Here is a 21,065-nt window from a genome sequence, read left to right on the forward strand (position 1 = left end):
ATAAAAGGATCAATCTACTCGCTTTGGCAATGATAAAGAAAATTTCCAAGCAAGAAACCCACAAACTAGCAGAACTAAAGAAGATTTGATTGCTTCTTTCAAAACCCAAAGAGACTACTGGCATCTGCTGTTCTGTATGCTAATAGTATGTACAGGACTCTTTCTTAAATTTAATAACAAATGTCCAGCAGAAACCTTAAGCCCACATCAGCTTTGAAAACTGCTTCAGGAGCCATAGGAACAGTGATAAAATTATCAAACTACTCCCTTTGTAAAGGCAACAGAGAACTTGCAAGCTAGAAGCTGCCCACAAATTTTATCAGAGCAAAGTAAGTGCCTACTCGTCAACTTAGACGGCCACTGTACTTTGAGGGATTCAAACCTGGGTCTCGTCGATGGGAGAGTTAATGCTGTAACACCTAGACTACAGCGAATGTGTCGATACCTGGTCGCCAAAAACTGGTTCTGAGTATTGTTGTATACGATTAAACTGTTGGCTGGCTTTGGTTCGTAAACAGACAGTAAATCAGATGTGAGAAATAGACAGGTTTAAAATTCACCCTTTCGTTATTTTTACACCTAGTGCATGCAGTTAGGAATATTAATCTAATGTGGGCTAATGTGAAGGAGGCCGAATCAGAGATCATAAGATTCATTTATGATTTCATGGTTACACATCATTTTCTTTCGCGGACTATGCATTAGCCACTCGATTAAACAAAAGGCAGTATGCGCAGACTTCATGCGCAGATTGTTCTACGTATGACTTCAGTTCAATATCAGAGCCAGCGCTGTTCAACGACAGCAATTTATTTAAACCTGCTGACAAAATCTTAAAAAGTCTCTGAACGTTATAACGGAGAAAAGCCAAGCACTTGTGGAAAAAATCACTCCTCCAAATGTTTGAAAAGCAAGATTATTTCCCCCGCCCCGGACGTCTGGCAAAGACTAGTTTAAAGAAGCCCGTGCTAAAGCCCGTTTAAGAAAAGGGGTGCTTTTATTCATCTGAGCTAGCTGACATTTAATATTTCCTGCAAAACAACAATGCTGTGAAAATGATATATATATATATATATATATATAGAATCCGTTTAATTTATTATATGTTAGTTTATTTATTTATTCATATAAATTAATAAATAAATAATTTACTATTATTTACAATTAAGTCTGATTTTATCATATTTTTTATTTATGTGAAGTTTTCTAGTAGTGTTTTTCCATTTTGAAAAACAAATATTAAGAGAATATTAACGTATATTGCTACATGATTTCAGCGTAAGCTGGAAGGGTGTATAGTAAATGTCTTTCTCAGGACTGAATAAGGTTAAGATTTGCATTTCCTTTCCTGTTTGCACTGTTTATTACAACCAAACCCAACTTCTTGTTTTTATTCTTGAAGTGATCTAGGCTACTGTATGATTATTAGATGGACTGGAGAGACTCGCTCCGCAGTGTTTTCGTCTACTCTACCGGCAGCTCATCGCAGACGGGTCAGTGGGAGGTACCGCGAGAGGACCGCTTTCGAATCGTTTTCGCAGTGATCTGACGTCATAAGCCGGTCAATCTGCGCACGATGTCGAGCGCAGCGCATGTCCTGTTTGTAATAATTTTTTTATTTTTTATTTATTTTAGGGAACATATGAACATCAATACAGAAAACAGGCATCAAAAATAGAAACTTCCAAAGTTTAATTGTTTGTAATAATTCTGATTAGCCGGTGCGACATGCACACGTCACGCAATCAACACGTTTGTTTACCTGTCAGTTTGACAGCTTGTAGCATCTTTTGTCCGAGACGCTAAGGTATGACGTTTGACCGCTACAGCAATGTTATTAAATAAAACAACTTTTAACGTTCCCATCGGCATTGGATATTTTGGTTCATTAACAGACAGTGAATTCACTCTTACATTATGTTTACATGCATGCAGTTAGGAATATGTATCTAGTGTCTTGCTTTTTTGATAGAAGGTTATCCGTATGTAGCTTTGGCCGCCCAATTAAAAAAAAACTAGTTCCACCAACGCACCTGAGGGCGGTCACCCATCCGGATACTGACCAGGCCCGAGCCCGCTTAGTTTCCGTTTAGTCTGCCTTAAAGTATGCAAAGAGTAAGATTTTAAAAAAGACTTACAAGGCACTTAATTTAATTTATTATAAATTATAATAATACCGTACAGGCTCAGTGACCTTTTTGTTTTTATTGTTAACATCTGTTAAGAGATGTCCCCTTAATGACCTTCAATTCTTATTCCCCTCTAAACTTATTGATATGTGTATTTTATTAATACAATTTATTAAATATGAATTTATGACATAAATGAGCAGAATCACAGAGCCTACACACTTTTTTCATTAGTATGCACTATGTACCCTCATCACATTTAATACCTTTTAGGGTCTCTAGTTAGACAATAATGCATGAATCTGCATTAAAAGAATACAATTTACTATTAAAAGGGTGTTTGTTGAAAAATAATCTACTATAACGTATTGATGCACAGTGATTTGATTCACATGTAGTACAATCTTATTCTTTAAACGTCTTAAAGCTTTTCATCACATTTGATTGAGCCAACTCCATTCACTGCATGGAGCTCTGGTTTTACCCCACACTGACTTACGTCCCACTTCGTTTATAATATTTCCAATCAGTGTAAGTTTTGTAAATTACCATGGCCATAAGACACCGCAAACAATAACCACCACAGCACAGAAACTTTGTGGTATCTTGCCAAAACCATATATTTGTAGTGGGTTCAACAAACAACACTGCAAAGACATTTCTGATCATTATGCAAAAATAAATTTTATTGCCACTTTTAACAGATAAAAGAAATACATAAAAAACATGAAACATCAGGGAGCATGTTAGTAAAGTGATTATGACAAATGACGTTTTGAAACAGCATTCATTCAGCTGGTAACAGCTAGACCCATTACAACTACAAGCGCTGTGCTCAAACTTTCTAACACTGTTTACTATCACGCACGCACAATAAGACATTGATTTACACAAAAATGTGGTTAAATTTCACTTGAGTTTATGATGTTTTATATGATATCTCTGTGCAAAGAAATGAACTCGAGTGTCCAGGGTCTAAATACTTCCACACTGGTATTTAGACAAACATGCAAAGCAAGTGGAAAATGCAGCCAAAATCAGTGACGGAAACATTTATTAAACAAGATAAAACAGTTACTGAGATTCTGAATATCTCTTTTAGATAACTTGGATAAATACAAACATCAAAAACCTTAAATATATTGACTTTGTATCATTATGGCTTTAGGACATTGTGCAGTAGATGTCACGTAACATGTTTAACATGTTGAGAAATAATCGAACCAAAATATTTCAGTTGTGCTTGAGGCATTTACCTACAGTAACTCTGATGGTACATTCCTATACATGTGCTCTTTTGATAATCAGACTGAAGCCCCTGCTTTGGTACGGTCAATAATGTGGTGGAACAATGTGATCGTTGTGAAAACGGGGACTACATACGAACAGAACTACACATTTGAGAGCTTTCAAAACACTGGGTGTGTAAACGCTGTGAGAAGCAAAGAGTGTTTCCTTATTTCATAAGCATACTGAGAAATATAAAGACATTGATCAAAGGTTTCCTAAACAAATACTGTATAACTTTTACATGTAGAAATCTCAGCATTTACACTGATCAATAAAACATCTTTCTATACTGTATATAAAAAAACAATGCAATCCGAGTTAACGTTTTATGAAGAATATATATCCCTTCAATAATACCGAATCCAGATGCATCATATTGCAAATAAAAAGACAACAAATTACAAATCTGTTAAGCCTTTAATACAATCGGTTCCTGTATTAAAAAGAGGACAATATGATCACTCTTTAAATGAAAGAGAAATAAAAAATAAATTAAATTAAATGATTACAGTCACATGACTCAGTAGTACAGTTACATAGGCACAGAAGCAAGAGCACTATAGTTCTTCTACTGATCTTCATTTATGCACCAACCAAAATTCACAGTAACGCATCATCTCATCTCTCCCTGTATAGAGTGTAAAAAGTGCATTTTCAGATACTGTATATAAGGGCTCAGTCTGTCTTGTAAAATCCCGCGTAGAAAGCATTAGTACCGTATTCAATGCAATTGATACAATACTCGCTGGATGTTCATCCACCTGTTCCTCTATCAAAGGCAAGAGGACTACCTGACCAGTGTATATTAAGCACATCAGTGGTCCATTCTTCTCATTGGTCCTTATTGAGTCCATATGACCAAAAGTAAGAGAGAGTCGTGCAAAAACACTTATGGGGAGCATCACAATCGTCCCTTATAATCCCTGAAAAGAAGGGCATATACATCGAAAACAAAAATATTACAATTAGATTTGCATTGCAGATAGCTGCTATTTGTTTGCCTCCTTCTGTGTCCCTTACAAACCATCTGCAAGACCACCGTAACACAAACAATACGCATAAAAATATCCGGTGGAGGAGACTTGAGATCTCTCTGTAACATAAAGAGCCAGATTTCAAGTCCCAAGCCCTTTATTACTTTTTGAACTAAGCGTGAAACTGTTGTGTATGAAGGATCATGGGTAATAACGGGTCGAATTGAAGCAGAAGGTTTTCTAAAATGATGTGGTAACAGCGTTACCGCGCCGGGTTCCCAGCCGCACCATCTCTCTTGGTACCGTGTCCAACTGCTCGTATGCCAGTCGCCCCTCTTCACCTTAAAGCAAAAACACACATGCGAAAATTTTTGTAAGACATGATTCAATCTAAAACAAGCTTTTAGTCTAGTTGAAATCCAATACCAAAAGTAAGGAGGGTTTCTATGGCAATCTGATGAAGTTCTTCATCAGTCGAATCACAAAGTAACACCAAAGCGTCAATACTCTCCACTGCCTGAAATAAGACATTAAAAGCCAGTGTTTCACTCAGTTATCACTCAGTTTTGACTATAAGCTGTGTTAGTAAAGTCTCAAACTGACCTGTAAGCAGCTCAGAGCTGCACATGCGGTTTTTAGTTTGTGTGACCCTGCTTCTGATAAGCCTTGTGTGTAACAATCCACAGCCTATACAACATACACAAAACACACGCAGACTTTATCACCTACAAGCGTCCTTAAACTTGCTTTCACATTTAGACCACAAAGGTTTGGAGGACTGACCTTTGACCTGAAGGGCTTGTGTGAGGCTGTAGAGGAGAGGAAGGCGGCAGCGGCGGCACCCTTGTTCAGGTCAGTATCATCATCATCTGAGGTCAGCAGCTCAGCCACGGCCCAGAGGGTTTGAGGGCGGGGCTGCAGAGATGTGACGGACACTTCCTGAAGTTGCCTGAGAGAGCGTTCTGTATCCCCAGAGCTCAGGGCCTCCCCGAACGAAACTGTAGGACACAAAAAGAGAAGTTTAACGTTTTGAAATATTGAAATCTGACTTTTCCATCTTTAAAAGTGACACTTTGTATATTTTCAATCTTCATAATATATTTTCAAGACCCTTGTGATGGTACAAAGACTTAAAATAGGTTGAATGACATGTCTACCATAGCCTGACGGGGTCTGCATCGCTTTTACTAGTACTTTTAAACTTGGGGTTTCGGTGGTAACCCGAGCACATAAAAAGAACTACAAAAATCTGCTTTACGGCTTCTCCACTTCCTCAAATTCGGACATGAGAGCGCAACCATTTATTTTCCTGATGTTTTTGTCATGGCCGAAGCAGCAACCAAAAAAAGAAACCCAAGGTTTTGTCGGAGGAGACCAGAAATAGAAAACGGGAGAGTGACAGAATAAAAAGAAGGACGAGGATCAATTATATTGGGCCAGCGTTCGCTCGCTGGCGTGAACTAAAGGAGGAGGAGGGGTTTCTGACTGATGCTGACTTGGCCGTCATGCTTTTGGGCACAGACTTACGACATGGGCAATCTGGGTTCGATTCCCCTTTAAGGCAATATTTTTTTATATAAACTTTAACCAAGCGACCACCGTTACAACTGGCTTGTAAACGTGAGCTACGCGATCTTTTGGCGTTTGAAAAAAATAAAACCCATGAAATTTTATTCATGTGACATGCTGGAAGGCACACTTTGTGACCTAAAGAGTTGTCTTCTTTTCCTTTGTGACAGTGCTGCGGCGCTTGTGCCCTCTGGGGGCGCTAGACATGAAAAAATATATGTCTAGCACCCCCTAGTGGCCAAAAAGTTCAATGGTGTGCCTTTAAGTGCTATGACTGGGTCCCCAGTGCTGCTATCAATCTAGAAAATGTGAAAAAGGTCCACCAGGTAACATAGTTTTGGTAAACCATTCTCTGCAAGCATGTGAAAAAATAGCTCATTAAATTTGGCTCCCTTTGTGATGTCAGCAGGGGATAATACCACCCCTTAATCTGCACATCCAACCATTTAGTAGAGAGAGAAAGCGGGACAGAATATATTGACAGCACAAATGAGTTTCAATTTCAACAAACCACTATTATGGCGATCAGTGTTTGCATTTCATAAGCCCATTTTTTAAAAGGACACACCCAAAAACGGCATAAATTTGCTCACACCTACAAAGTGGCAAATTTCACATCTTATAATAAATTATCTGTGGGGTATTTTGAGCTAAAACTTTACCTATGTACTCTGGAGATACCAAAATTATTTTACAACCTAAAAAGCATAACTTACTCTCCTTGGCTAAATCCAGCAGGTGTTGCTTCATGTCTGTGATACTGTGTTCAATAGTGTAGCTGTGAAATTGAAACACTGTGAGGATCTCGTGTGCCAGAGATGACACTGAAGGACATGAGGATGAGGCTAGCTCGCTCCTGTCCACCATCTCACTCAGCACTATTCTTATCACTGGAAACACAAGCAAAAACACAGAGCTGAATGCAGGAGGAACTGCAACAATCTGATTCTGCAAATAAATGTTGTGCCAGTATATAGTTAACAATCTCAAGGAAAATAAAGGAGGTTATGGGCTCTACCTGAATCCACAGAATGAGGCAGAACCTCTTGCAGTGGTAAAGCAAAGCTAAGATGCATGTGTTTCAACACTCGGTCCAGTGTCGTATGAAACAGACCTCCACTCCACTCCGACCACAGAGACATCAGCGCTGGACGCTCCACCAACCCTGGCAACACTGCGTAACAAATAAAGAGATTTGGCAAGTTTAACAGTTGCACTGCACATCTTGACTTTGTTGCTAAAACAAAAATGAGAATACTTGTATTTTTCTTTATTTGTCTTGCTTTCAAGTTTAAAGCAACACTAAAGAGTTTTTGCTCTTTGCTCCCCCTACAGGTTAGAAGCGTAATTGTTCATTAGCGCTGTCGTAAATACTGAAGCATAGCTGGCTCTGATTGAATTGTAGGTCTCCCGTAAAGCAAGTTTTTGTAGTTTTTACTCGAACTACAAGACCACGACCCGATGGTTGGAAACGTCTTTAGTGCGGTTTTGGCCGATAGAGGGCTGCAAAGCGAATGTGAAAGTGCCGTTCACACTGTTTTGAGTGGATGAACAACTGAAACTTTTTTGGAAATGTTATTTTAAGGTAAAAAAACTCTTTGGTGTTGCTTTAAAGGGATAGTTCACCCAAAAATGAAAATTGTGTTATTATTTACTCACGCTCACGTTGTTACAATCCCGTATAAATTTTGTTGTTCTGATGAACACATAAGAAGATATTTTGAGGAATGTTTGTAACCAAACCACTCGTGGACCCCATTTACTTTCATAGTATTCTTTTTTCCTACTATGGAAGTGAATGGGGTCCACGATAGGTTTGGTTACAAACATTTCTCAAAATATCTTCTTATGTGTTCATCAGAACAAATACATTTTTACAGGTTTGTAACAACGTGAGCGTGAGTAAATAATGACAGAATTTTCATTTTTGTGTGAACTATCCCTTTAGGGAATGCTTTTAAAAACGTATAAGTTAAGTGAGTTGAGCCTACAGGAATGACACCTTACAATGCCAGGGTCATAGGTTTGATTTTCAAGGAACTCATGACGTGATCAAAACTTGGTAAAAGTCTTGTCAAATGCATAAATGTGACTTAGTCATTTTGTGTTATTTAGTGTTTACATAATGTTAAGAACATTCTGTGAAAATATCATCTTAATATCTTTATTGACTGACAACAATTATGTCAAAGATTCAAATCAAACATCGATGCACCAAATTGAATGATTAGATTTAGGGTACACTTGCACCATACGTACCAAATCGTACCAGAGTCTGGTTCATTTGATAAGTATGAACGCTCTTTACTGTATCTGGGTGCAGTACACTTTAGTGTTTCCTGGTACACTTGCAGAGGTGGTCTCTGGTACCGTGGGGTCACACCAGCCACGTATGAGGTGTCAAAATCACGTCTATCACGTCTAGTTTGCTGCTTGAACATATTGAGTTTACTCACTTCATTCGCGCATGAAATTCTAGTCATTGAGACATTCACATGGAAACTTGTGTTCATGGGAGGGGCTCCTGCGACTCCGCTAACTTTCTGTAATCACGTCACTATTAGAGCAAGCTGCTGATTGGTTAACGTGACGCGTTTTTCAGCCAAAGTTCTAATTTTTCAACTCGCGCGTCTTGAGCATTGCTGTGGCAAATGCGCGATTTGAAAAATTTGAACTTTGCTGAGGCAAAATTGCGTCTATTGTGCCGCACTAAACATCTAATTTGCGCCGTGAGCCCTCCAGACGCGCGTCAACGCGTCTTCACATTGACTTAAAATTTAAATCACTCACGCTTGACGCCTCTACCGCGGCTGGTCTGAACTAGAGGTCTTCTCGGGTCCAAAGAAATGTACCCGACCCGAAATGACCCGAATCACTTCATACCCGAACCCGACGTGCATAAATAAAAAAAATTTAAAGAAAGACCCGACCCGAGACAAACCCGAGAAAATTAGACCCGAGTCCGACCCGAACTAGTGAAATTTTTTTTTAACCCGACTGGAACCGAATGTAAACGGCACTGACGTGTGTGCATTCTGCAGACCCACGCGCAGCAGTCAGACAGAAAGAAACTCTGGTGGCCTTGCAACCAATTTGGCGAGCTGCTCCATTCGTTTTACTTTATTATCTGACGACGACACCAACGTACCTGCTAAAATGTACATTTATAATTGACTGACATGTTTGTCTCAACGAAAATGAACCTTCCGACAACCACACAATGTCGCAAGCGCTCTTGGCAAACAGATGAGAGGTTTGAAAAGGACATTGACGCACACTGGCGAGAGAGTTCGGGTCTTCTCGGGTCCGTTCAGAAAAAACACATTCATTTTTAAATTACCCGAGACCCGATGCCGCTATTATTGTACCCGACCCGTGTCCGAGGCACATGTGAAACTTTTAGACCCGAACGGGTCTCGGGTCGGACCTCGGGTTTTCGGATCTAAGTGGACCCGTGAAGACCTCTAGTCTGAACTCTTCTGATAACTGCATGTCACCCTGTACCAACTAAGCCTAAATTATAGATGTGCTTGACTTCAAGTGGCGTTGTGCCGATCGATCGGTTTATGACATGAATTAAGTGCGATAGAGATTTTAAAGCTTAAATCAAATCGATATCTTGTTACTTTAATGTCATACACCAATCGGTCTGTGCAGCGCTGCATGAAGTCAAACACATAGATAATTAAATTTAATAAAATAACTTTATTATTTTGTCTCTGTTATGAAGACGACGAGAAGATAGGCGCTCTCTCTCTCTCATCAATCTATCCGATCTGTGCCAAAAATCGGAATCGAGTCACTTCAAACATACATTGTAAATATGGCCAAAGTCTAGTGTGAGTGCAGACCTGGGCTGGGGGGACAATCGCACTCGGTTTCGGCTCCGATTAAGTACAATATGAGGAACAGAAGAACTGAGAAAGCATTTGTTCATACCATCAGATACCACGGTGAAGCTGCACTGTCTGTTGAAGTTCTTCTCACTGAGCTCCTCCAACAACAGTGTTTGGGTTGATAGTTTGTGAAGGTACGTCTTGTGCTTCCACTGACTTCCACCTGAGCTTAACAGCTACACACACAGACAAACACTTGAATTGTGTAATCAACATAACACAAAGTTATCTATCATGATCTGTTCACTGCTGCTAAAATACTCAAAATACTAGCAGGAAATGTCCTGCCGTGTAAACTGGCAGTGTACCTTAAAGGCAACATGAATACGGTTTCTTCTTACAAAGCACACAAGTGACTAACACTCACATTTAACTTCCTTTCAGTATCTAATAAAGTATTTAGAATCAACATTTCCTGCTTCAACGCAGAACTGTGCATGAAAAACGAGAAATGTGAGAGCAAAACAAGTACCTGAATGAGACGACTGCAGTATTGTAGATGAACAACGATGGCAACATCTAGGTTATCGTTTCCTGTGGTGAGTGGAAGGGGACTGCCGGCCACACTGTTTCCCACCCCAGTGTCTTCAGTCAAGGCTTCACTCAGGTGGCCTCTCGCTTCGGGATGCTGGCCTGAACTGTTGGTGAGGCAAGATATAATGTTACCACCAGAGGGCACCAAGTCTAAAATGATTCAAACTGCAGATTGCTTCAATCCAACAATAAAAGGCTCACCCGATTCCTTCTGACTCCATGTCAAAGAAGACGGAGCGCGAGAGAGTTCCAGCATCGTCCCCGGTGTCGTCGTCATCAAAGTCAGACGTGTTGAGGAAGTCGAAGCTCTCCAGAGCACTCTCCACGGTCAAACTAAGACTTGAAGAACTTGAAGAACGGCTCCTGTGAGCAGGCATCCGACACTGAAGAGAAACCACAACCTTTATAATGTCTGCCCATACAGAACATCAGCTAAAGAAAGGCAGAGTTTAATTCACTCCTGTGAACACCACTCACAAAATGTAATTCGGTATGTTTACGGTGTGTTTGCATCAACCAAAGATAAGTGCATTAACCTTCTTAAGAGACATACAAAATGGGATTGAATAAATGAATAAATGTTGGTGACCTCTTTAATGATCAATTTTAACTCTGGTCCACATAACCACACACGACTTAGCAAAGCTAACATGTCACTCACTTTGAGCAGGTCTTCAAGCCTCATGACCTCCTGCTCCAAATCCTGTAGCTCCCGACAGCGCTGGCCCAAGCTCTCCAATTGCAGGAGCAGGGATTGGATAGCCTCCTCTAGGCTGCTCTCCAAGAAAGACCTGCCGGTTTCTCCGGCCCAGCTCAGAGCACTGTCTCCGGGCAGTATGTCGGACGAGGTCAACCTCCTCACCAGCTGTCTGGTCAGACTACCTTCCTCCCCGTCCAGCTCCACAGGTTTAAGCTCCAGTGCTTCATCTGGCACATTAGGTTCCAAAAACACCACATCCTCTGGTCCCACGGCAGACAGCTGACTCTCAGAGCACAGAGAGATGGCCCCAGAGCCTGTGCCTGACCCTTGGCCTTCAGCCGGGTCCCACTCCGGGTCTGCTTCGCTGCCGCTGGCTACGCAACCGCTCTCTTCGACTTCCTCACCTCCGTGTTCCTCAACCGGCTGGTCCTTCGAGGCAGGAGGTGGCTGAGAAGGCCGGTCCATCTCAGGGGGCGTGACCATAATCTCAGGGTTTGATTGGACGGGGCCGGGGCTTGATGTGGAGGTGTCCGAAAAAGTGAAAGACAAGCGTTTGCATTCGGCCACGCCGCAGCCTCCGTTCTCGAAGACGTCGTCCTGTAAGGTGGACTATGTGAGGGAAAGAGGAAGAAAGAAATAATGGAGGGTTCATCTTGTCATTTATTCACATCAAACATTTCAGCGGTCTGACCTATGCCTGAAAGATATAGTTAGAGATATTATAACTATAATTTTGTTAGCAATTTAACTTTTTTGCATTTATTCAGCATATTACCATGAATATTGCAACATTATTCACTTTAATAATAATGATCCTGTATTTTCTAAATGCAATTTTCTGTCAGCTCTTTCCCTTGTGATTCAATAAAGTAGGACAGATATATTGCTCAGTTTTATTAAACAGAATATAACAGTTCATGATGAGCTTTGAAAATAAATATATGCCAAAAAATATTCTTGCCCACTACCAAGTATTTGTTCAGTGTGGAAACAGTTGGGGAAATCTGGATTACTTATTTTACCTAGACGTATTAACTGTATTTAACACTTTGCTTTCTGTATTTTAAGGACATAATTAACCCCAGATTGAAAATAATTTACTCGCCCACAAGCCTTCCTAAGTGTATGTAACTTCTTTTCCCTTGGCCGAACACATTTAGAGTTAAATTATATTCTTACTCTTCCTGCCTATGTTATGTCACTGAATAGTGGCCATGTATTGAAGCTCATCCATCATCAGAAAAGAAATTCATACGGCTTTGAGCTAAACACATTTTATCCCCATATCGGGTCGTAGATGATCATTGGTTCTCATATGACTAGACTTCATGATGAACAAAACACGGTCACAGTGTCTTACATACTGATATGCAGTCGGCGTGCTGCCATATTTGATCAAAATGCGTTTTAGGTGTCAACCCGAGGTACTGTTTACCAAATAATTTTTTAGGGCTGCATAGCAACTAAATTGCAACTAATAGTTTGTGTTTACATCATGTATTGTATATTATTATATATAATAATCAGTGGGGAACCTTCAGGGCCTTCTACGCCTTCAGAGAAGGCCTAAAAAAAGTAATAAAAATATTTTTTATTATAATAATACAAATAAATAATATTCAATAAAAATATGTTTTTACATTTTTAAATTTCTATTTAATTCAATTTAATACAATACATGTAATATATTTTCTCTCATCTATGTTCTAACGTTAAGTTTACTGTCAGGTTCATGTCATGAAAACATCTAATCCAATCAGAATCGCCTGTCTCTATTAAGGCCCGGTTATCTGGCTCATTCATTGGTTAGGACTTCATGAATCCCAGGGAAGGCCAAGCTATGTGTTTTGGTGTGGAGAGTGACGGGCAAATCGACCAATCACGTTTTGATTTCAAGTGGGCGGGCAAAAAACTAAACATTGTAAGCCTTCATGAAGTCCTAAGCATGCAACAAACTGGATGCGAGCTGCCGTAAAACACCAAAGACGAAGATCATAGACCGTTAATATTAATACAGTCTAATGGCCCGAATCTCTGCGGTGAGAGTGGTTGAGGTAAATGGCGGAAAACGTGATTGACGTTGTAGCTATTTTGATAGGGCTGAGGTAAAAACGAAATTACTTACGTTAAGCGCGTGAAGAGCACAGCTGGGAGAAGCGCGTGCAGAGGAGCCTGTGCATATGATGCGAACACGAGAAAAATAATGGGTTTAATTATACTTTTACTTCCTGACAGTTTCACTTGTTACGTGAGGATAGTAATGACTGACAGACAACACCGAATTACATACAATATAATTTCCTAACTAAATCTGAGAGAATGCGAAAACATTCAAATATTTTTTACCTCGCTATACCCGATGGGCAGGGCGGAGACACATTTTGGTAGCCCGACAAGAATTCGCAATAGCCCCGGGGGCTCGGGCTAGAGATTTTGCGAGCCCTGGATATCTTATAACAACAGTTATAAGCCACAAGGAGGTGCACTGAGAACGCAGGGTGCTATATTTCCCCTTATGAAAAAGATTAACAAGGTATCCTACAGCTAAATATATATTTCCAAAAAATAAAAAACAAATTAAAGAACATAATTTAAGATGGTTAAATGCAAATTTACAGAGCCCCTGTCATTACAGAGCAGCAGAATCTGTATTTGTGTTTATCAGTTAGATTAAATTAATTTTAAACTTTAAAACTGCATTTAAAGGCAGACAATGCCCATTCTGTAATTCAACTTTGCGTGATCAGAATTTTTACACATTCACTGTATGATTTAACGAAATACGAATAGCCTAGTATTATGGATGGAGAGGCATTTGCACTTCATTGCATATTTTGAAGGCCCAGCTGAAGTACCCACGGTTCGCCACTGATAATAATTACGTATATACACACACACATGCATGTATTCATTTTTTATTTATATATAATTTATATAAATATGAATACATAAAGGTGGAATATGTAGAATTCGCCACTAGATGGCGCCAAAACAATAATAATAACAAATGACATAGATCAGTGGTTATCAACTCCACATTTTTATGTCTCTCTCATCTGACAGACTCAATTCAGTTGATGGAGATCTCTACTAATGAGCTGACGATTTGAAGCAGGTGTGTTAAATAAGGGAGACATAAAAAATGTGCAGAGGAGTGGGCCTCCAGGAATAACGTTGAGAACCACTGACATATCGTCTGTGGGAAGACGCACTGATTAAAGTCTACACACTAATCTTGTGATCGATATAATATCATACAATTTTTGTAGGGTTACGAATCAAAACAACTCACTTGTCACGTAAAACACACACAAGATCAGCATCTCTGTCTAGTTAAATGTTGTCGTGATCGTGAAGCTCTCTCCATCCAGATAATGCAACACCGACATTGATCCTCATTCTTTCTCTCGTCTTGTCCCAAACTCTTCTTGGGTCATTTGGTTGGCCCGTGCACTAATAGGAGCTGACACCACCAGTGGCAGATAGTAAAGAGCAATCGTAGTCCACAAATAAGCGCGTAGCCCGACAGGCGCTAATGCATATTTCCACATTTGTCCACGACAGTGAGGCTGTTTACACTTGGCATTAACATGCGTTTTCGTTGATTGGATCACAAGTGGACGACGTTAATGCCAGGTGTAAACGGTGTTCAAAACTTTTTGAACGCATCCACTTTCGACCACTTTCAACCACATCCAGAGGTAGTCGAAACCACTTTCGATCGGATCGCTTTGGAGTTGCGGAACGCAATGTGGTTGAATGTGTTCGAACAGCCACACGCGACCGCCTTCTCTCCGCCCATTTATCTAATCTGAGGTATTAAACACTAATTTTATGTCTTTTTTGACTTCTGGCGTGAACATATGGTGAACAGCGCTATTTTTAGTCTTTCATTGATAAAACTAAAGCGGGTGTTCTCCGTAGTTTCGTTTTGAAAGCGTGTGAAAGTTGCGCGATCCTATTTCATCAATTGCGCTGAAAATTCAGAGAAAGCTCTAACATATACAAGTACAAAACACTGTGCAGCATGTTTACTTGCTAAACAAGCAGTGGACTCCGACATAATATTAGTTTGCGTCTATATCATCATTACTCCTGCTCGCATTTGAATGACAGCAGAGAGACTCGCCCGCCGTCTCACGGACCGTCCCCTCACAGTATTCAGGACAGAAGCGGTCGAAAGTGAACAAAAGAGACGGATTTAAATACCAGGTGTAAACGTAATGTGTCTCTCTCGTCCACTTGTGATCCGATCGATGAAAACACATCTTAATACCAAGTGTAAACAGCCCCAGTGGTTGTTGTCATGTGGTTTTCACTTATTTATTCATTTAGCTGATGCTTTTATCCAAAGCGACTTAATTGCTATATATGTCAGAAGTCTCACACCTCTGGAGCAAGTATGGGTTAAGTGTCTTGCTCAGAGACACAATGGTGTCGAACCCGGGTCTCTCACACCAAAGGCATGTGTCTTATCCACTGCGCTATCACCACCCCAATGGTTTTTACGTCTGTAAAGGCGGTAACAAAGGGTCACGTGGATATTAACGTCATTGACAGGAGACACGTCATTGCCGTGTCACTGTTTAGACCGGCAATTTTCTCACGATTTACAAGTAGTTGAAAACATTAGAGATATTGATAGTAATCAGCTGGACAAAATATATAACACTGGCCTAGTGGTTTTTGGATTTTTTACTGGAAATATCTTACAAATTGCACATTTAATTTAAACACATTTTGTTCTTAAAATTTTACATGTATGTGTGTGCGTGTGTGTGTGTGTGTGTGTGTGTGTGTGTATTTATATATTTATAATTATTACACACACACACACACACACACACACACACACACACACACACACACACACACACACTTATGATGTAAACAAAAACTTTTATTCTGCAAACGCACGTTCTGGTTTCCATGTTTTTTGGGGACATTCCATAGACGTAATGCATTTTATTCTGTACAAACTGTATATTCTATTCCCCTTACCTGCCCCATTCCCTAACCCCAACCATCACAGGAAACTGTCTGATACCTTAGATTTTCAAGAAACATCATTCTGTTTGATTTATTAGCTTGTTTCCTCATGGGGACATCAAAATGTCCCCACAAGGTCACAAAAATACTGGTATTCCTATCTTTGTGGGGACAATTGGTCCCCCCAACGTGATAATTACCCGGCCGCTGTGATGCAGCCCTTTTCTCTCAAAAGTATTGTTTTGCTTCAAAAGTTATATATTAACCCAATGGAGTATGTTTGCTTTTTCTGATGATGGATGGGCTTCAAACATGCAACCACAATTCGATGCCATTACGAAATTAGGAAGAGCCAGGATATAAAATAATAGAACTCAAAAAGCCAGATTTATAAACAGGGCAAATAAGAGCATAATTTCCTAAAAAGAACAAATGGAACTGGAAATTTCTGTAGGCACAGTTTTAAAAAACAATGGTGCAAAAATCATTTTCTGGATAAAAAAATGGCAGCACTCCGGTTTAAATTAGTTTAGACATGCTTTTTAAGGCGTAAAATAATGAAACAAATACCAGCAAACTGAAGAATGCAAACTTGCGTAACTAATTTAAATTCTCATACATTTAGTGCCTGGAAGGGATATCCTATAAATGCATATGCAGTAAGATCAGCAGCAAACACAACTCCAAACACAGCTTTTTAATGGTTTGCCTAGTAAATCTAGGCCTTTATGTGTTCGGCTGAAGTAATGAAGTCATATACACTTATGATGGGATTAAGGTGTAAGAGTAAATTATGGGCTAGTTTTTAAATTGGGGTGAACTATTTCTTTCAATCTATTTGACAGAATTGTTTAGTAAAAATTCCTCTGAATTAAAACAAAATCTAAAATGTACATATAGGCTATATAAGAAAAACTGTAAATGGCTTAATTTTCCAGCCCTGGTGTATAGATCACAGCACCCTTAACTGCATGCAAAGGATGAAATAGTTCTGAGAAAAGTATCTGTGACATGAGAAGTAGTGTTGTGTATTCAGGTGACATGAGAGTAAAACAAGCAAAGCAAGCACACGTAAAGGCACATGCAGAGTCTAACTCAGTCAGAACGGCAGGGCACACGATGACCTGACTCACATAAACCTCCAGACTGGACCTTGAACGAGGTCGCAGGGCGGCCAGGTCGCCAAAAGAGCGACTGCGTCTTAGTTTCTCTATGAGCGTTTCTCTGAGCGCTTGCAAGAACGAGAGCCGCTGACCCTCCCATCGATGCGGCTTCTTCAGCATCAGTGTACGTATGCAGCGACACGGGGTTACAATTCATTAGATACTACTGTTTAAATGAGGCACAAGCATTCACAAACATGCTGCAAACTATGTATCATATATACTGATCCCAGAGCAGCCACACTGAGTGTTGGGTTAGTACTAAGGTGTTGTTGGGAACACAAGTATACATTAGCCAAAAAACTGAGAAGAACGCTTTTAAATGGTACTCACAAAGAAAGAGTTGTCCTGGAAAGTGGGCGTCTCGGGTGTTCCCTGACTGTACACAGACACCCGTCTCTGCACGACGGTGCCCTTGCTTATGTTTCCAGAAGACAGGGTCAAATCCTCCACATCAAATGGACTGAAAAAACAAACCGTACATGTGCTCAGATACGTTAGTTACTTCCCTGAGTCAACACGAGAGGGCAGCATTGATCAAAACATTGCACACTTAGCTTATTGTGTTTTAATACTGTAGATAAATGGCAACTTACAACCAGGCGACCTCCAGATTAAGTTTAATGGTTCCCAGGTCATTGACATCCACAGCTACCACTTGAGGCATAGCGGTAAAGAGGTCCTTGGTTTCACAGATCACACTACCAACTAGTATATGATTGGCCAAACCTTTCAACTCGGTCACCTTGTGGATGAAGCACAAATGTCACAAATGAGATTAATTGTTTTAATACTACTTCACTAGTACATTAAAATATATGGGTATTAGTTTTTTTATGCTGTTTGATAAAATAATAATATTATTTCTGATCTGGTCTTGACCACTGAGGTTTGCAATGCCTTTCATTAAACCCATCAGATTGCAGGACTCAAGGTCACCATGTGGACTGCAGCCCACCTTGATGTTGATGAGGTCTGTAATGAGGGGCATAAAAATCATTTCTTCTCCATCCCAGCTCTGCTTTGAGTTTGCTTCAATCTTCCCCTTCAGTTTCCACCGCTGTCGGCCATATCTCATAAAAATCTGAGGAGAAAGAGAGAACGTGTAAGAGTTTTGAGGATATTAAACATTACATAATAACAAAAATCTATCAGTGCGAGCTGTGTCAGAGTAGTAAAGGAAAGGGTCTTGGTTTTATTCAGCTTTACTAAATCTAATTGGTTTGGGTGGGTGTGCATAATCAGAACAGAAAACGTTGCTAGGAGAACTGTGATTATATGGATGTACTTGACCGAACAGTCAGCAATTACTGCAGTTGTTTAGAAAAGAGATGTGTGATTTTATTAATGGAAAAACTGCATGCCACTTAAATATTCAAATTTTACCTCATACTGATCACCGGGACAAAGCCTGGCAAAACCAGCCAATCCTGAAACAAGTAAAAACAACAGTGACTTACAGTGCATTTAAGGGAAACATTTGATCAGTTTGTGTGCTCCCTGAGAATTTAATTTATGGGCCTAACGAGAGTCAGGTTTATAACCCAAAGGTCATCGGTTCAAGTCTCATGGCCAGCAGGTTGCACTGTGGTGGCCTTGATCAAAGCACCTTAACCTCAGTTTCTCCCCTGTTGGTGCAGTGATAGCTGCCCACTGCTCCAGGTGTTTATGTTTGTGTGGTAACTACTTCCTGGGATTGGTTAAATATAGGGCTGGGAATCGCAATTCATACTAATAAAGCCTATCTTTTAGAGCTGCACGATTCTGTATAAAATGAGAATCACGATTCTTTTGCTTAAAATAAAGATCACGATTCTTAATAACTTTTTGATGTTAAAGATTTAAAACCCTGAACATTAGTTTAACATTAGTTTTTAGAAGTGCAAAGAATTCGGAAAGTTTCAGATAAGTGTAGATAATATTTAAGTTCAGCAAATGGTATTTCAGAGTGATTTTGTGTTTATTTTATTTAAAGAAAAACTTAAAAATATAAATATATTTTAAAGGGATAGTTCAGCCAAAAATGATATTACACCCATGATTTACTCACCCCTAAGCTGTCCAAGATGCATATGTCCATCTTGTTTCAGATGAACACTTATTCAGTTATTTTAGAAAATGTTCTAGATCTTTCAGTTAATCAAATGTAAAGTTACGGGGTCCACATCTTTCAAGTCCAAAAAAAGTGCATCCATCCTTCACAAAATAAATCCAAACGGCTCCACGATGGTAAACAAAGGCCTTCTGAGGGTAATCTGCGCAGTGTTGCTGTAGAAATATCCATATTTAAGACTTCATAAACAAAAATAACTCGCTTCCGGTAATGCCCCTATCTTAGTCGCGTCTGCATTCAGGATGAGAGCGTACGCAGTTTACGGAGGTTTCTGTGCTGCTGCTCTGTGCCCCCGCCCTCCAAATTTGTCATACATCACTAAGAAAAGTGCGTACACTACGCTAATACTCTCTCCTGAATACAGAGGAGTCTAAGATGGTGGTGTTACCGGAAGGTAGTTATTTTAATTTATAAAGTTTTAAATATGGATATTTCTACAACAACACCGCGCAGATTACCCTCAGAAGGCCTTTGTTTATCATCCTGGAGCCGTTTGGATTTAATTTGTGAAGGATGGATGCAAATTTTTTGGACTTGAAGGACGTGGACCCCGTAACATTACATTTAATTAACTGAAACATCGAAGACATTTTCTAAAATAACTGAAAATGTGTTTGTCTGAAAAATGATGGACATATGCATCTCGGATGGCTTGGGGGTGAGTAAATCATGGGTGTAATATCATTTTTGGCCGAACGAATACGTTTTGGTGCAAATTGCTGCCACTACCTGGACTGACATTTTTACACTTGCTAAGTGTGACCCATCGGGTGAATAATTCTACATGCACGCTTGGGATCTTCATGCCCACTAGAACACTTGCGACAAATACAGGAAAACATCATGTAAGTATTAAAGTGGTCAAGTGTAAAGACTGCAAGTGTGGTTATTTGGACGCAGCAAATGTTTCTGTCTAAAAACCCTTTTGGAAGACATAAGATCCTCTTTTTGGTACTAAAACAACGTCAGGGTTCTTGTCAGACGTACCTGTGCATTGCTCTGCGTCTCTGCCTCACTCACCCTTTAGTTTCTGTTTCTTTCCGTCTAACTTTCGGCGGCGCAAATAAGAGCACATCTGGCTTGCGCAATACCAGATCTGATGTCAAGACTGTTGTTGGTGATTGCGCGCTGTCGCGAGAACTGCAGAGACTGCATCTTTTCTCCTTGAAAATATAATTACCTGAATCGTAGAAATTCTGTATTAAGATAGCTTGGGGGTCGGATCGAGATCCTGATCTTTTAACGATTAATCGTGCAGCTCTACTATCTTTTGATTAGTCGATTATAACATGTATTTGAAAAATCACGTCAAACATAATTATTATAATTATTATTTAGGGATGCTCCGATCGATCGGCCGATAATGCTTGCTATGTTTCTCAATGAATTACGGTGAAATGCCACTACATCCAAAAGCCAGGGGGCGCTCTCGTGCAGAAACTCAAAATGCACTGTAGACGAAGAACAATACACACGCAGCTGTGATAACACGCAGCTCCATGAAATGGCTGAAGGATATATTTATATTGCCGTTCTTCAAATCTTTTCAGGTATTTTCATGATAATAAAGAATATGTTTAATAATTATGTTTGACGAGTGTAGCTTTTTCAAATGCATGTTATAAACGACTCAAACTAACAGTGATTTTAGATCGATAAGGACTTACTGATCAAAAGCCGTAGTACATGAAATAGCTGTAATAAGATC

The 21,065-nt window shown here is 39.8% G+C and overlaps 1 protein-coding gene across 3 annotated transcripts in view; it reads right to left on the reverse strand.

The window, feature by feature from the left end:
* Positions 1 to 2,794: 2,794 nt before the first annotated feature.
* The window catches only part of ripor2 (RHO family interacting cell polarization regulator 2), a 76,572-nt gene continuing 58,301 nt past the window's right edge, over positions 2,795 to 21,065 (reverse strand). For all 3 annotated transcript variants that reach the window (XM_065290863.2, XM_065290862.2, XM_065290864.2), the window contains exons 9-22: positions 18,631 to 18,674; positions 18,203 to 18,328; positions 17,841 to 17,989; positions 17,578 to 17,707; positions 11,054 to 11,701; positions 10,594 to 10,775; positions 10,331 to 10,496; positions 9,902 to 10,034; positions 6,981 to 7,136; positions 6,679 to 6,852; positions 5,177 to 5,391; positions 4,997 to 5,080; positions 4,820 to 4,910; positions 2,795 to 4,734 (exon numbers count right to left, since the gene is read on the reverse strand). In XM_065290863.2, the coding sequence (XP_065146935.1) occupies positions 4,634 to 4,734; positions 4,820 to 4,910; positions 4,997 to 5,080; positions 5,177 to 5,391; positions 6,679 to 6,852; positions 6,981 to 7,136; positions 9,902 to 10,034; positions 10,331 to 10,496; positions 10,594 to 10,775; positions 11,054 to 11,701; positions 17,578 to 17,707; positions 17,841 to 17,989; positions 18,203 to 18,328; positions 18,631 to 18,674 (2,399 nt within the window). In that variant the 3' untranslated portion in view covers positions 2,795 to 4,633. The remainder of the gene's footprint in view (positions 4,735 to 4,819; positions 4,911 to 4,996; positions 5,081 to 5,176; positions 5,392 to 6,678; positions 6,853 to 6,980; positions 7,137 to 9,901; positions 10,035 to 10,330; positions 10,497 to 10,593; positions 10,776 to 11,053; positions 11,702 to 17,577; positions 17,708 to 17,840; positions 17,990 to 18,202; positions 18,329 to 18,630; positions 18,675 to 21,065) is intronic.

The sequence above is a fragment of the Paramisgurnus dabryanus genome, chromosome 19 (genome assembly GCF_030506205.2).
Source record: "Paramisgurnus dabryanus chromosome 19, PD_genome_1.1, whole genome shotgun sequence".
Taxonomy (NCBI): domain Eukaryota; kingdom Metazoa; phylum Chordata; class Actinopteri; order Cypriniformes; family Cobitidae; genus Paramisgurnus; species Paramisgurnus dabryanus.